Raw genomic sequence first — 15,127 nt, forward strand, 5'->3', positions numbered from 1 at the left:
ACCACCCCCCGGGGCATGATTTTTCACTTTCTGTCTCTCTGTCTCTGTTTCTCTGGCAAGAACACGTGCCCTATGGCAAAAATCTCTTAAAAAAAAAAAAATTGGCCGTGGGACTGGCCCCACTGCCTAGTAGTTACGAGAGTCAGATCCCACAGGGCTGACTATGGTTGGAGTCCCAGCCTGGCGACGTGAAAAACATACCAGGTACATGTGTGTGCATGCACCAAATCCCGACAGGATGAAGAGATGGAGAAGGGGTGCAGCGTGGCCATGCCCCATTGGGGGGTGCTTTCTCCCTCTCCTTCTCTGGGTAAGCATGCACATTCTCCAATTAAAACACAAATTGGCCCTGCACTTGGGGCTCTGACAGGGGAGCTGCGAGCCCGCCCTCTTCATGGCTGGATGCTTTGTGCAGGGCTGCGCCTGAAACAGGCCCTAGGAAATGTTTGTTAAACAGATGACAAGAGGAAAGGAGGGGACATGGCGTCTGGGACCAGTTATGATCCCTAATCAAAGATGCTTGACACTGGGGGTCTTCTGTCTCTTGAGAATCACCCCCGTGATCCTGCACACAGCCTTGGGACTCCAGGTCCCCTGCAGCTCGCCCACAGGCCTCCAGGGGTGCAGTCCCCATACTGTAGGTTGAAAACACGACAGCACGCCTCTCAGCCCTGTCCTGGGACGACTGACATGACTGTGTGGAGCCCGAAGCAAGCACGCGCCTCAGTATCTCATCTCGAACCACGAGGCCACAGCCCACAGCAGCCCAGGGCACACAATGCAGTATTTCCGACACCGTTTCTCCGCCTCCTCTGTCCTCACACGGCCGCTGTCCCTCCCCAGGGGCTGCTGCCAGCCGAGGATGTGCAAGAATGCCCGTCAGCGGCCCCTCAGGCCTGGCTGCCAGCACCAGCAGCTTCAGGGCCGGAGCTGCCTGCGCCCCGAATCTGGATCCTCCAGTTGCAGCAAGACCCCACCTTTCTCCACTTCCTCTAATACCATCTTGGTCTCAGGGGGCAAAAGGCAGGCAAGGTCCAAGGCTCAGACACTCCCTCGGTGCCAGAACGGTGCTGCAGACACCACAGGTAACAGCGAAGTTCTGAGGGGCTTCTAGGTCAGAAATGGCGTTCGCTTTGCCTATGACTTCCTCTTAAGTCCCCACTGGAGCGGTACTATTACTGCCCCACTTTACAGAGGCAGACGCGCAGGCACTGGCCACTGGCCGGGAAGCGCGAGTGCTGGCACCCACGTGGGCTCCGCCCCATCGAGGAGTGAGCCTTCCCCAGTGGCAGTAGCAGTGCCATTGCTCAGAGGCAGGTGCTCCCCTTCACTCAGGCAGGCGGTGGGAGTCTTAGGCAGGGATAGTCTGGGCAAGATGGCAGCTTTCCCCTCGTCAGAAATTCTCAAGGCCAGCCGGTGGCATGGCGGGGGACTTGATCCCACATGGCTGACTGTGTGGTTTGAGTCCCAGACTGGGCAGCTTGAGAGACACGCCAGGTGCGTGTGCATGTGTGCCCAAAATCCAGAAGGGAGGGAGACGTGAAGAAGGGATTGCAGCAGTACCATCTCCCCAGGGTGCCTTCTCACTCTCCCTCTCTCTCTAACAAGCACATGCACCCTCTGGCAAAGGAAAAAGAATAAAGGAAGGAAGAAAAAGACATTCTCAGAAGATGTGGCTTGCTGAACCTCAGGCTGTCACTTCGCCTGCAGACATAAAATACTTAAGCGCAGGGCTAGCAGGTGGCATCACCACGCTAGGCTCCCACACGGCCCACCACAAACTGAGTCTCAGACCCAGTGGCCTGAAACTCACACTGGGCGCATGTGTACGCGTGCATGCGTGCCCAAAATCCTAAGAGGAGAGTAGAGGAGAAGGGATTGCTTCATGGTCATCCTCCCAGGGAGGTTTTCTCATTTTCTCTCTCTCTCTCCCCACCCCCAGCGGGGTGATTTCTCATTTTCTCTCTCTCTCTGGCAAATTCACATGCCCTATGACAAAAACCTAAAAGAAATAAAAGTTTTAAAATACTCAAGCCGGCAGGTATCCTGGTAATTGGGACCGTCTAATCTCTATATTTCATTAATAGAGAACCTGAGGTCCGGGGATACCTGAAACTAATCCGAGGCGCACTGGAGTCACAGATAATTAGGAGCAAACCCAATCTTCAAAAGCGGGTCTCCGCGCCTGGTCAGTACTCCCGTAAATCGAAAAACAGCAGCTGGGGAGAGCATGTCCAGGCCCTTCCAGACTAAGCTTCCCATTGGCTCAGAGGGGAGCAGTCTTCCTAACGGGACACACAGGCAGGCAGAGGGCGCCACTGATGAACCCAAACATGGCTGTTTCCCACTAACAGTGCCCTCCTGAGGTCTACGAGGTGACCTCTCCGAGTCTCATCTGTGAAATGGAAAGAACAAAACCTACGCTAGAGTCGCTGTCAGGAATATAAAGGACTCACGGGATGCCCTTAAGCCAGCAGCCAGCATGTAGAGGTTACCCAACTGAGGTTATCATTAAAACGCTTAGGCTCCAGACAGCAGGTGGTGTGGTTAAGGTGCTGGACTCTCACATGGCCGACGACAGCTCGAGTCTGAGACCCAGTGGCTTGAAATTCACATCGAGCGCATGTACACATGTGCCCCCAAACCCCAGGAGAATGGAGAAGGAATTGTGGTGTGGCCATCCTTCCAGGGAGTGATTTCTCACTTTCCCTCTCTGTCTCTCCCTCCATGGCAGAAGGCTAAACAATCAAAAACCTCTTAAGGCCTTGTCATTTCCCCCCTCTGCCATTTTCCTGCCAGGTAACATGGTTCTCAGTACAGTGGGAAAGCCTGGGCACGACTGCTTCCGCCACTTGTTCTTTTTTTTTTTTAATTTAAAAAATTTTTTTCTTTCCTTTTTTTTTTTTTGAGAGGTTTTTGCTATAGCGTGCGTATGCTCACCAGGAAGACAGCGAGAGACAGAAAGCGAGAAATCACCCGCCAGGGGGGATGGCCACGCCACAATCCCTTCTCACTTCTCCTTTCAGGATCTTGGGCACGCCCGCACACACGCCTGGCATGAGTTTAAGCAACCAGGTCCGGGACTCGAACCGCGGTCGACTACATGGGAGCCCAGCAACATAGCCATTACACTAACTGTTGGTCCCAGCTTCCACCACTTGTTAGCAGTGTGACCTTGAACACTTGGACTCTGGGCAGCAAATACTTCATGGGTAAATTGTGGATGGCAACAACAGTACCTAGGAGACGGGGCTGTGATGAGGTCTGAGCCCACTTCATGCAATGTCAAGCACAGGGTACTCAATAACCAAGCTACGTCTGCTACTGGTACTTCCATGGCCACACCTCATGTCTGTCTTCACCCTGGGGTGCAGGCACCTCCAATCTCCACAGGCCTAACGCAGCAGGGAAAGGGCCCCCAGGGCCGTCTACACCGCCTTGCCCAACTCAGTTCTGATTTCTCAGGTGCCTGTCTGGGGTCAGGAATTGAGAGAGGCCCCATTTTACAGGTGCAAAAACTGAGGTGTAGGGAGGAGGCTGCTGCCAACAGACAGAGACGGGTGTTACTGCTTGAGGCAGTTCAGTAAGAAGCTGGCAGCCCTCTGGAAGCGCAGTGGTCCCGCAGAGGCAGAGGCTACGCCCCTTCCCACCACCCTCCTTTCTCTCCCGTGCCTCCCCGCCAACTCAGGGAGTTACTCACAAGCAAAGAAGCAGCAGCAACCAAGCCCTCCGCCTTTTTGTAGTCCCGGATGATGCCTCTGGCCAGACACGCGGCAAACAAGACCTCCCAGGAAGTCAGGTCCCGGTAGCAGGCGGCATACCCCTTTTCTCCCAGCCCAGGCCTTCGGAGGACAGCTCGGCAATCTTCGGAGGCCGAGGGAGCATTCGGGTGTTTCCGGCGCCGAAGGGCGGAGCTGAGCAAGAGGAAGGTGCACCTGCAGCCTGCAGGGGGCGGGGTTGCCGGTACCATGGTCATCCGAGAGCCAGCCTAGTATTACGAGGCAGAGAAACCGGTTCTGTAGTTTTGGCCTCGGTTTCCTCTTCTGGAAAGTGGGTTTGACGACAAATCTTGTGACTCCAACGGGACCCGGATAAGTTCGTGAAAGGAACCAACCAGAAGATACACTGATAAATACGCAAGTGACTTTCTCTCTGTGCCTTCGTTCGCTCGTTTGTAAAGGGGGATTATGGGTCCTCCCCGACCTGTGTATCTTGCAAGCACCCAGTAAATGGCAATGACTGTGACAATGAGCGAAGTCCCTCTGACGTCTTTGATCCCATCCTCTCATCTCACAGACCCAGCGACCAGCAAGGCAGCTGCGAGCTGCACCTGCCAGTCAGACCTGCCGCTGACCCTCGGCCTCAGTCGCCTCATCTGCTGGCCTGTAAGGCCCGCTGAGCCTCTTTTATTCTTTTTTTTTTTCTACTCTGGTTTGTGAAATATCATCCAAGACTGGTTATAACTAATGTAGAACATGGAATAGAGTCTATGGGAAGTCACTGTTTTAAAAAATTATTTAATTTTATTATTATTTTTTAAATAATTATTTATTGGGGGCCAGCAGTTGGCATGATGGCTATGTCGCTGGACTCCCATGTAGCCAACTGCGGTTCCAGTCCTGGAACCGGTGGCTTAAATTCATGCCGGGCACATGTGCATGCATGCCCAAGATCCAGAGAGGAGAATGAAAGAGAAGGGATTGCGGCATGGCCACTCCCCCCCCAACCCCCCGGGTGATTTCTCGCTTTCTATCTCTCTGTCTCTGTCTTTCTGGCAAGTGCACGCACCCTATAGTAAAACCCTCTCCAAAAAAGAAAACTTAATTATTGGAGCCAGCAGGTGCCATGGTGGTTAAAGGCACTGGATTCCCACATGACTGACCGTGGTTCAAGTCCTGGACCTGGTGTCTTGTTTTCTCACTTTCCTTTTCTCTCTCTGTGGCTGTCTGGTCAAATTGAAAAATAATAACAACAAATGAAATTCAATAAAAATAATTTTTTAAAAAAAAGAATTATTTAATTTTATTGATCTATTCACTTATTTTTTAAATTTGACCAGAGAGAGAGAAAGAGGCAAAGTGAGAAAGGGACTCAAACAGTGGTCAGCCATGTGGGAGTGTCCAGTGCCTTAGTCACCTGCTGGTCCCAATTTTCTTTATTATTATTGTTTAAATTTGCTATAGGGCACATGCACTCACCAGAGAGAGAGAGAGAGAGAGAGAGAGAAAGCGAAAGCAAGTTGCCAGGTCTAGGACTTGAAATGCAGTCCGCCATGTGGAACTCCAGTGCCTTAACCACCACGCCACCTGCTGGCCCCCACTGCTGACATTTTTTCATTCAACAAACATTACTAACTCTGGTATCAGGTGCTAAGAATACCACATTGAATAAAAGAGCCTGCTCTTGCCCTGTAAAGCTGACAGTCCAGCTGGGAGAATAAGCCCTGTAGAATACAGTACTAGGGGGAGAATGAGAGCAAGGTAGGGCGCTTGGTGAGCTCAAAGGAAGCTCTCAAAACCCTGCAGTCTGCGGCACAGTGCTTAAGGGCTGCGCAGAGGAAGCTGGATCCCATGCGGCCGACCAGGGTTTGAGTCTCAGTCCTGGTGGTTTGAAAAACATGCTGGGAGGGACCATGTTGATGTGGTGGTTACAGTGCTGGATTCCCACGTGGCTGACTGCAGTTTGAGTCCTGGACCTGCCAGCTCACTCTGTCTGTCTGTCTGTCTGTGTGTCTCTGGTGAGCACATATGCCCTATAGCAAATTAATAATAATAAAAAATAAAATTAAATATTTGTAAAAAGAAGATGAAAATATGCTGGGTGCACACATGCATACCCAGAATCCTCATGAAACTGAGAACTGAAGGAAGAGATTTCAGTGTGACCCAGCCCTACCACAGGGTGCTTTTCCACGTACCCTCTGGCATTAAACCAAAAAAGCAAAACACAAACAAACAAAAACCGCAGCACTAGTGAAAGGTCTCTGGAAGAGGAGGTAACATGGGATATCTGAAGGATAGAGGAGTTTCAGAGCCAGCAGGTGGTGTGGTGGTTGAGGCGCTGGGCTCCCCATGGCCTACTGCAGTTAGAGTCCCGAACCTGGTGGCTTGCTTCCTCACTTTCTCTCTCTCTCTCTCTTTTTGGTGAGCACATGTGCCCTATAGCAAATTAAAATAATTATAATAAAAAATTAAATAATTCTTAAAACAAATAAAACTTTCAAGAAGGGGAGTGAATTGGGGCAGTGAATAATGGGGTGAAGGAAAGGGTTTGACAGGAAGCTCAGCCTACGTGAGAATGTAACACAATCAGGCTTCCTGGAGGCGGGTTTGGAAGGGAGAAGAGACTTGGGCAGGGGAGGGCACACCAGCCCTCTCTGTCCACTCTGTTCAGCCCTGACTCTCCCCCACGAGCTGCCACCAGGGAACATTCTGTGTCCTTCAGTCTATGGCTCACGTGTTCATGTCCCCACTATTTGTTCACCCCCAGGTGCAAAGACCTCCCTGCCCCCATGGGCTCGTGACCTAGGAGGGATGAGGAGGCACAGGCCCCAGGGACTGCAGCACGTGTCATCGCCCAGGTCCCAGGACGTGCAGTTTGGTGATGACTGTGCACACAGCACTGCCATGGAGAGGACTTGGGGGATGAGGAAGGTGTCCCCAAGAGGGCCAGTCATTATGGGCAACAGAGTGGCATTCTAGAGCCAGGCTGTGAAGTTCTGAATCCTAGCTCAGTGCTGAGCAAGAGATTTAACCTCCTTGGGCCTCAACGTGCTCACGGAAGCTTCGGAGTTGTGGTGGAGCCCCGGTAAGAAAGGTCGTGTGTGAGCGACTTCACAGCAGCGGCTGGATCAGCAAGCCTGGCAGCCGGGTTGAGGCCAGGTCCAGCGGCAGTTCTACTGCTCTCGGGACGCTGGCTGAGAATGCTCACTCCAGGCCCCTCCTGCAGGGTCTGACCCAGCAGATATGGGCAGGGCCGAGACTTTGCATTGGTGACTAGCACGGCTGTTGCGTGGTGGAAAATGCAGCTGGATCCCACATGGCTGAAGGCACAATCCCAGTCCCAGTTCTGGCAGCTTGAGAAACATGTGAGGTGTGTGTACGTGTGTACCCAGAATCCCAAGAGAAGAAATGGGAAGGGACTACAATACGGTCATCCCTCAAGGGTGATGCTTTCTCACCTGTCTCACTCCAGTGAGTACGCTCACCCTCTGACCAATAAAAAGAAGGGGGGGAAAAAAAAGGTACATGATCGCTACTGACTCTCCAGAACAGAAAGGCAAGACCTTAAGCTCAGATCTGCCTCCTCCCTCCTGCACCACTAGCCTCCCAGATGCCAGAAAGCAGTTGAGGCGCCCAGCAGAGCCTTCCCTGTGTGTGTTGCAAGTCCCCAGTCCAGGTCCCTTGGGCGCCTTATCTTCTATCCAGAGCAAGCGCCAGGCTCAGGGCAGAGGCAGAGGTTTTAGCAACTGTCCTGACAGCACTCCCAAGCTGGCACCCGCTGCCCTCGGGCACTGCTGGGCTGCTGCTGGGCCCTGTCAGTCCTCACACAACCTGACTGCAGAGGACAGCCTAGGTGTGGCTGCCTCCAAGGAGGCAAGCTTAAGTCCACCACGCCTGAGGCTGTGCCTACTTGCAGAGGCCTCTTTGAAGCCAGTAATGCCTCATTATCTGCTGACACTTAGCATCAGGAATGAACTTTTATTCAGCTGTCAACTCTTCCCTCAGGTCCCAATTTAAACCCTGCACAGAATCTTTCCTTTTTAAATTTAATTTTATTAGTTATTATTATTATACTTTTGAAAATTTGCTATAGGGCATGTGAGCTCACCAGAGAGATGACAGAGAGAGAGAAAGAGAGAGAGAAAGAGAGAGAGAGAAAGCAAGCCACCAGGTCCAGGACTCGAACTGCGGTCAGCCATGTGGGAGTCCAGTGCCTTAACCACCCTCTCACCTGCTAGCCCTCAGAATCTTTCTAAAATGTAGCATGGACTTCCATATCCTCCAGAATAAAGAGATGAAACATCACAGGGCTTTTTCCTTTTCTTTTTGAGAGCCAGTGTGGACACTGGGAAGTGTAGGGGTCCTGAGCCCCTCAAGACCTTGGTGTGAGTCACAGCCCCTCCCCCTTGCCCCGTGACCTTGGCGGGTCACTTTGTTTCTTTGACCTTGATGCCCTGCTCCAGAGAGGATGAGGACCCTGCATCCCTGGCAGAACTGGTGCAGACACCTTGTATGAAAGAGGCCAGAATGCAGCAGGCAGGAGCTCCCCGCACAAAGGCTGCCAACATCATTTTCTTGATGACTCAGATTTACCCTGAGAACATCAGGCATCAGTTACTGCCTGACCGCTTTCCACTTATCTGTCTCCTCGCTGGGCTCTCAGGAGGCTGAGCCGGCCACCATCTCCACTTCTCTGACTATCCTGCCTGGGAGATCTGTCTTCTGCCTCACCCCAGACACCCTAGAGGAAAGAACCAGAGGAAAAAAAACAGAGCCGGTTCTCAACTCCCTTTGCTTCAGGGGTGTCAGGAGGGACCCCTGGGGCAGAGTTCCTGACCAGTGCTGGGTGCAACTGGCCTTCCTGTGAATGCGACCTGTGGCATTGTCTGGCAGTTGAGAACACTTGCAGAGGAGCCCTCAGACTTGGGTTTGAAACCCAGCTCCACCACTTACTGGCTGCATAACCTGAAGCAGTAACCCACCCTTCTCTTTTTTAAAGGAGCACCTTATTATCCTGAAGGTGCTTTAGGAAATGCTGTGCTGGGATTTGGGAAGGACTTGAGAGTACACAATTTAGGGCACTTAGAGGTTCTATAAGTGCTGAGGCATTCAGCGTGGCCTTATCACACAGCAGGTGCTCCATGAGTCTTCATTTCCCAAACAGGAAGGAGAACTAGAAACCGAACTAGAAACTGTCCCTACTTCACAGTAGGGATGAGAGGCCAGGCAGAAAGACTGACGCATCCTCTCCCTCCTAAGATGAGTGTTTTTGTTCCTATTGCTATGTAGTCTCTTGCTCTAGGTAATTAGTGATAGTCCTGAGGCACTTGTCATTCAGCAAGCCCCATTCAGTCACCAAGGGTCCCCTAGGGAAGACCAATGAACTGTCTCATTTCCAGTCTCCAGAACCACAGCCAAAGTTCATTCATCCAAAGTTGCCCACACAGACACAGGGGCAGGAGAGGGCAGACCTGTGAAGCCACCCACTTGCTCCTGCCTGGCCTTTGGGGCAGGATTCAGCCTCCCACCCACATGGTTCTAGGGCGGCAGACGGGTGGGCCAGCAAGCCTGCTGCAGGCTCTTATCAGCTGTGGCAGTCCCCTGGTAGTTAGGAGCGTGGGTGGAAACCTGGAGGGGGAGGCTTATGCAAAACTGCATGTAGTTGTTTTTTGCTGTTTGCTCCCTAAAGGGAGTAGGGGTAGGGAGGCTGCCTTCTCTTTCCTATAAATCAGATTCGAGCCCAGCAAAAATAGGGCACCTCAAAAGAGGGAGAAGGAAAAAGAAGAAGAGGGGAGGAGGGAAAGGATAAGGAGGGCAGAGAAACGATAGAAGGTGGGATAGGGGAGAGGAAGGAGGGAAGGAGAGAGGAAAGGGAATGAAGTGGAGACAGGAGGGCGGGAAGGAGAGATGAGAATGAAGGGCAGAGGGAACTCTAAAGGGGAAAGAGGCAGAGGCAAGAAGGAAGAAATGCTCAGTGCTTCAGAGGCACAAAAAGAACTGGGGAACTCAAAAAGGGAAGGATACTAGTAGTGGGGTGAGTTTGCCAGCAATGGAATGTGCAAGGCCTGAGTCTCAGCAAAGGGGACCAAGCGTGGTGCGGGACCACACTAGTAAGCCCACTTGCCCTGGTGCTCCTGCCTTGGCCTCCCTCCAAGGCTTGAGCAGGCCAGGAACTGTCCAGACGCCTGGTGCTGAATTGCCTGGCGATCACAGGCCTCCCTGGCCGAGCCTCTGTCATTCTACAACCACTTGTTAAGCACCTATTGTACGACAGCCAATGCTGCACCAGCTGGGGAAATCAGCAGTGAATAAAACAGGCAAAAAAATTCCTGCCACTGGGGGCCAGCAGGTGGCGTGGTAGTTAGGGTGCTGGATTCTCACATGGCCCACCATGGTTCAAGATCCAGACACGGTGGCTTGAAAATTACAACAAATAAATAAATAAGCGTTTTTTTCAAAAACCAACATATTAAAAAAAAAATCCTTGCCCGTGGGCTGGCTCTGTGGCCTGGTGATTAAGGTGGTTAGATTCCACAGAATACACAGTTTGAGTCTTGGACCCAGTGGCTTAAAAAACATGCTGACATGTGTGTGTGCATACCCAAAATCATGCAAAGAGGGAGAAATGGAGGAGAAGGGATTGTGGTATGACCATTCCCCATGAAGAGTGCTTTCTTCTAATCTCTCTCTGCTCTCCACAGAGCAAATGTTCTTCCTGGGGGAAAAAAAATTTCTCTGCTCTTATGAAGCTTACATTTAAGTGGGAAGAGACAAAGAAAGACATGTTATAAAAGATCGAGTCTTGGGGCCAGCAGTAGCATGGTGGTTAAAGGCACTGGATGACTCTGGTTCGAGAACCAGATCTGGCAGCTTGCTTTCTCAGTTTCCCTTTCTCTCTCTGGTCAAATTGAAAAATAATAACAACTAATAGAATTAAATAAATAATTCTTTGAAGAAGAAGTCAAGTCTCGGGGCCAGCGATGGCATGGCAGTTGAGGGCGCTGGACTACCACATGGCCAACTGCGAGTCCTGGATCTGGCGGCTTGTTTTCTCACTTTTCCTTTCTCTCTCTCTGGTCAAGTTAAAAAAAAATAGCAATGCAAATAAAATTAAATAAATAAATAATTCTTTAAAAGATAAAAAGGAAAGAAAAGAAAAGCTCAAGTCTTGGGATCAGGAGATGGTGTAATGGTTACATTGTTGGACTCTCATGTAGTTGACCACGGTTCGAGTCCTGGACTCAGCAGCTTAAAACTCATGCCGAGCATGTGTGCATGTATGCCCAAAATCCTGAGAGGAGAATTTAGAAGGGATTGTGGCATGGCCATTTCCCTGGGGAGATGATTTTTCACTTTCTGTCTCTCCATCTTTCTGGTGAGCGCATGTGCCCTGTAGCAAAAATCTCTCTCTCTCAAAAAAAACAATAAAAAATAAAAAAAAGGTCAAGTTTTATTCAGAAAAATAAATCAGAAAAAGAGAATGAGGAGTTTAGAAAATGCACCCAAAACAGTGGTCACATGCTGCTCCCCACAGAGGTGACACAGTGGTACAGGGTGTCCAGGCCAGGAAGTGGGCCCTCACATGAAGGAAGTGCTGACATTGGGTCATGACGGTTCTCGGCTGGGTGATTTGTCAGAGGCCAGGAGACACTCCAGCCCTAAAGAGCTTCCTATCCCTCTCTGAAGGTCTCATTCCTCCATACTAGGACCATTTGGGTCTCTAATGTGGAAGAGAAATGGATTTCCACTCAGTGGGTCTGGTACCAGCTGAGGCCTGAGTGATTTCAGACACTGGGATTTCAGACACTGGGCTGAGTCAACTCAGGAGACCCACTACCTGGCCTTGCATCAGCTTTCTTGTCTATAGAACAGGGACAATGATCCTTGGCTAGTGAACAAGCTTTGAGAAGGGACCAAGGAGAGAGGGGTAGCTGAGTTCTCTCTGCTGTACACACAGGAGCTCTGACAGCCCAGGGACAGCAGAGGCTCAGGCTCAGGACTGAGTGGGTCCCTCAGAGTGGGCCAGGGGACCCTAGTTCTAGAGACGCTCAGGGGCAAGAAGAGTCTGAGGGTAAATACCTTTGGGAAAAGGCACACTGCACCTGCCTCTGGGAAAGTCTTGGTGCTCAGGGACAATCTGTCCCAAGAACTGTTTAAACAATTTTTTTTTTTAAGTTTTTACCATAGGGTATGTGTATTCACCAGAGAGATAGAGAGAGGGAAAGTGAGAAATCACCCCCAGGGAGAAAGACCACACTGCAATCCCTTCCCTCTCTATTCTCCTTCTTGGACTTTGGGCATGCACATACACACTCCTTGCATGAATTACAAGTCGCCAGGTCTAAGACTTGAACCGTGTTCAACCATGTGGGAGTCCAGCAACTTAACCACCATGCCATCTGCTGCTCCCAAACTCTGTTTAACTCTTTTGGCCATGACACTCCCTCTTTTCTTCTCCTTTTTAAAAGGAGTAACTTATCATCCTCCTCAGGGTGTCTTGGGAAATACTGGGCTGGGATTTGGAAAGGACTTGAGATTCCGTGACCCAGGCAGACAATTTGGGCGCGTTCCGGAAATTCTGTATCCTCAATGTTCAGTGTGTGCTTTTCACGTAACAGGTGCTCAGTAAGCATTTGGTGGGTGGCTGAATTCATATGCTGTTCTACTCACTTCTGAAGGGAGAGAGAATCACAGGAAGGTCAAAGTGAGTCAAGCCCCAAGGACTCAACGCAGAATCACTCTCAGTCCCCTCTAGACCACAAGCTTGGCTGAAAATGAATGGGATTACCCATCCTTTCAGTCAGTTACTACACAAGAGTGGGGAGTGCAGTGACAGGGATTAGGACTAGAGACCAGGGCAGCACCGCAGAGGGAGAATTACTACATGTGGGGGTGACCCTAGTCAGGGATGGCTTCCTGGAGGTGAGCCTGAATGGCCCTGTGTGGGACTGACCTCAGGGTTCCTGCCCTCGTGCCATTTCTCCAGCCACCGGAGTCATGCTTGGGGCTCCCTGGAATCCAAAGGCAGCTGCAACTTGATGGCTGTGGGCCCCTCGTCCTCAACAGACTCCATCCTGCCCCCTCCCTTCTCGTCTGACCTTTCCTGTGGGTCCTCCCTTCTTGCTGTCAGCTGCTTGTCACCTTTCTCACATCCGGAGAATGTATCTGCATTCTGCAGACTGAAAAGACCCAAAGGAACAAAGCTCTAATGGCAGAATTCCAAGCAGAATGACAAATACCTGGGGAGCCATGTGAGAGAGCAGGGCCCTACCAAGCCTCTCTAACTCCCTGCTTAGTTGCCTCAGACCGGCCACTTACCTCCATTCTCCCAGCACTGCCTGCAAACCAGCCGTCAGCCCCCTGCAAACTGGAGCACAACTGGATCTTTAAATGCAGGGGAAAATGCTTCATCATGTTCTGCTTCTCCTTGCGAAACCAGAAACTCCCTTCCCCCTCCTCCCTCCTCCCCAGCGCACTCTCCTTCCAGTAAAACGTGGTTAAAGGGACAGCACCATCCCTTCCCTAGCTCTGAGCGTCTGCTTACAACCAGGGGGCTGGGAGTGAAGCTAAGGGCATAGAGAAAGGAGCAGGTCTTTCTTGGGGAGTCTCTGTCCCCATCCTGGGGATCACACAGAAGGAAAATCAGGGTAAACTGGAGGTGCAGTGGGAGCTGAAATAACTATACCAAAGAGGTTCTGAGCTAGGAGGGGAGTCTACACTGACTCCTAAGGAATCTCAAGGATCCCCTGGGGTCCTTTCAGCTCCCAATAGAGGAGACAGTCCAAGAGTGTGGGGGAGAACATCAGAGAGAGCAGGGAACTGAACTCCTAACAAAAAGCCCAGGGGTGGGTCCTTGGCTAGCTATGTGACCCTGGGGATCACTCAGTTCCCATCTGCATAGCACCGGGTGGGCGAGGCAGGACTGGCGGAACTGGCGCATCTCCCGCCCCTTCCCATCAAGGGAAGCCGGAGGTTAACCTCTTACTGCCCAACAAGGATCAGGCCCTGTCCGCGGTGCTGAAGAGTCAGCCGCAGTGCTTCTGCCACTCAAGACAAGACCAGTTACAGGATCCCCGGATCCTGGGGTGCCTTTTCCTACCTGATCCCCATTAGAGCTCATGGAGTTGAGGGACCTTGGTACCCAGAAAGCAACCCACCCCTTGCCCAACACTGAGAAGGGATGCTACAGGGGTGCCAGCTTGTCTGCTGTGGGGGTTGGCTGGGAGAAGAGAGGGCTGAATCTGAGGAAATGGGGAAGAGGGAGAGGGGAAGACAGACTTCCAAGTTGAGGGAGAGAGGCTGGTGTACTCACAGGCAATCTGAGGGTTCTTATCCCCTGATTCAGCGAGAGCCCCCCAAAATGGTAGCTCCTGGGACAGGCAGGGGCACAGAGCTGCAGCCTCTCCCTAAGGCAAGATCCACTCCCTCCTCGTACAGATGGGAAAACCAGGTGGGCGACTTGTCCAAGGTCACCCGGAGGCAAACTGCAGGGGGGCAAACTGCAGGGCTGACCCCCGTGAGCGCAGCTTGGGTGACTTCTAGCACATCTGTCACCTACCCCCACTCCACACAGAGCAAGCTCTCCCACCTTCATGCCCAATCCCCTCCCTGCAGCACCCCGACTCTGGTTCTCTGCCCCTCCCTAGATTTCTCCTGCCTACCGAGGGACCCTGACAGTGTATCCTGCTTATCTTGGGGAACGCTGCAGACTTTTTAGAGAACGCTATGTCCCCCACCCCGGATCCCAGATTCCTCTCTCCATCCTCTGCGGTGATTCCCAAACTTCCATTCCCCCAACTCCAGGCCCCCGACCCCGATTCCCCAGCTGGCTGCAGAATTTCCGTTCTGTCCTGGTAGCCCCTCTAACTATCAGGGAAACGTACTCGCTTCAAAAGTCCCCTATCTCTATCCTCTGTAGCTTCCACTGTGCCCCCATTCGAGACTGCCTGGCTCCCTCCCCTATTCAAAGCCGGCAGCCGGGTCCCCACAATCTGTCCCGAAGGGCTCCTCAACTATTAGGGAAACCTTGGGTCCCCTCTCATGCAGGGGTCTCCTCCGAATGATTGCAAAGTCTCCCGTCGCTCCATCTGGAGGGCACCTTGTCCCTATTACTATCAGGTCTCCTTGGGCTCTTCCGGCTTCAGGTCCCCTTTCTTATTCCGAACACACTAGCAGGGTCTTCTGACTGGAACACTGGGGTCCCCACTGGTCCACGCCGGGAGTTCTGTCCTCCCTGCCCGGATCTCGCTGGGACGTGGGGGTGTCCACTGACGCTGCATCGATTCCTCTTTACTCCTAGGGCCCCCTGCCCCGCCCCCCTCACTGCGGCGGAGCCGGTCTGCCCCGGCCGCCGGGGAGGAGGCGGAGAGGGCGGGGCACTCCTCCCCACACCCCCACTGCCAACG

At 52.1% G+C, this 15,127-nt stretch overlaps 1 protein-coding gene across 1 annotated transcript in view; it reads left to right on the top strand.

Moving 5' to 3' along the window:
• Positions 1–862: 862 nt before the first annotated feature.
• The window catches only part of NEFH (neurofilament heavy chain), a 23,216-nt gene continuing 8,951 nt past the window's right edge, over positions 863–15,127 (top strand). Inside the window, exons 1-3 of the mRNA XM_014587599.1 lie at positions 863–1,085; positions 3,841–3,963; positions 13,684–13,807. Of these exons, the coding sequence (XP_014443085.1) occupies positions 863–1,085; positions 3,841–3,963; positions 13,684–13,807 (470 nt within the window). The remainder of the gene's footprint in view (positions 1,086–3,840; positions 3,964–13,683; positions 13,808–15,127) is intronic.

This window comes from Tupaia chinensis, unplaced genomic scaffold (genome assembly GCF_000334495.1).
Source record: "Tupaia chinensis unplaced genomic scaffold, TupChi_1.0 Scaffold000226_1, whole genome shotgun sequence".
Classification (NCBI taxonomy): Eukaryota; Metazoa; Chordata; class Mammalia; order Scandentia; family Tupaiidae; genus Tupaia; species Tupaia belangeri.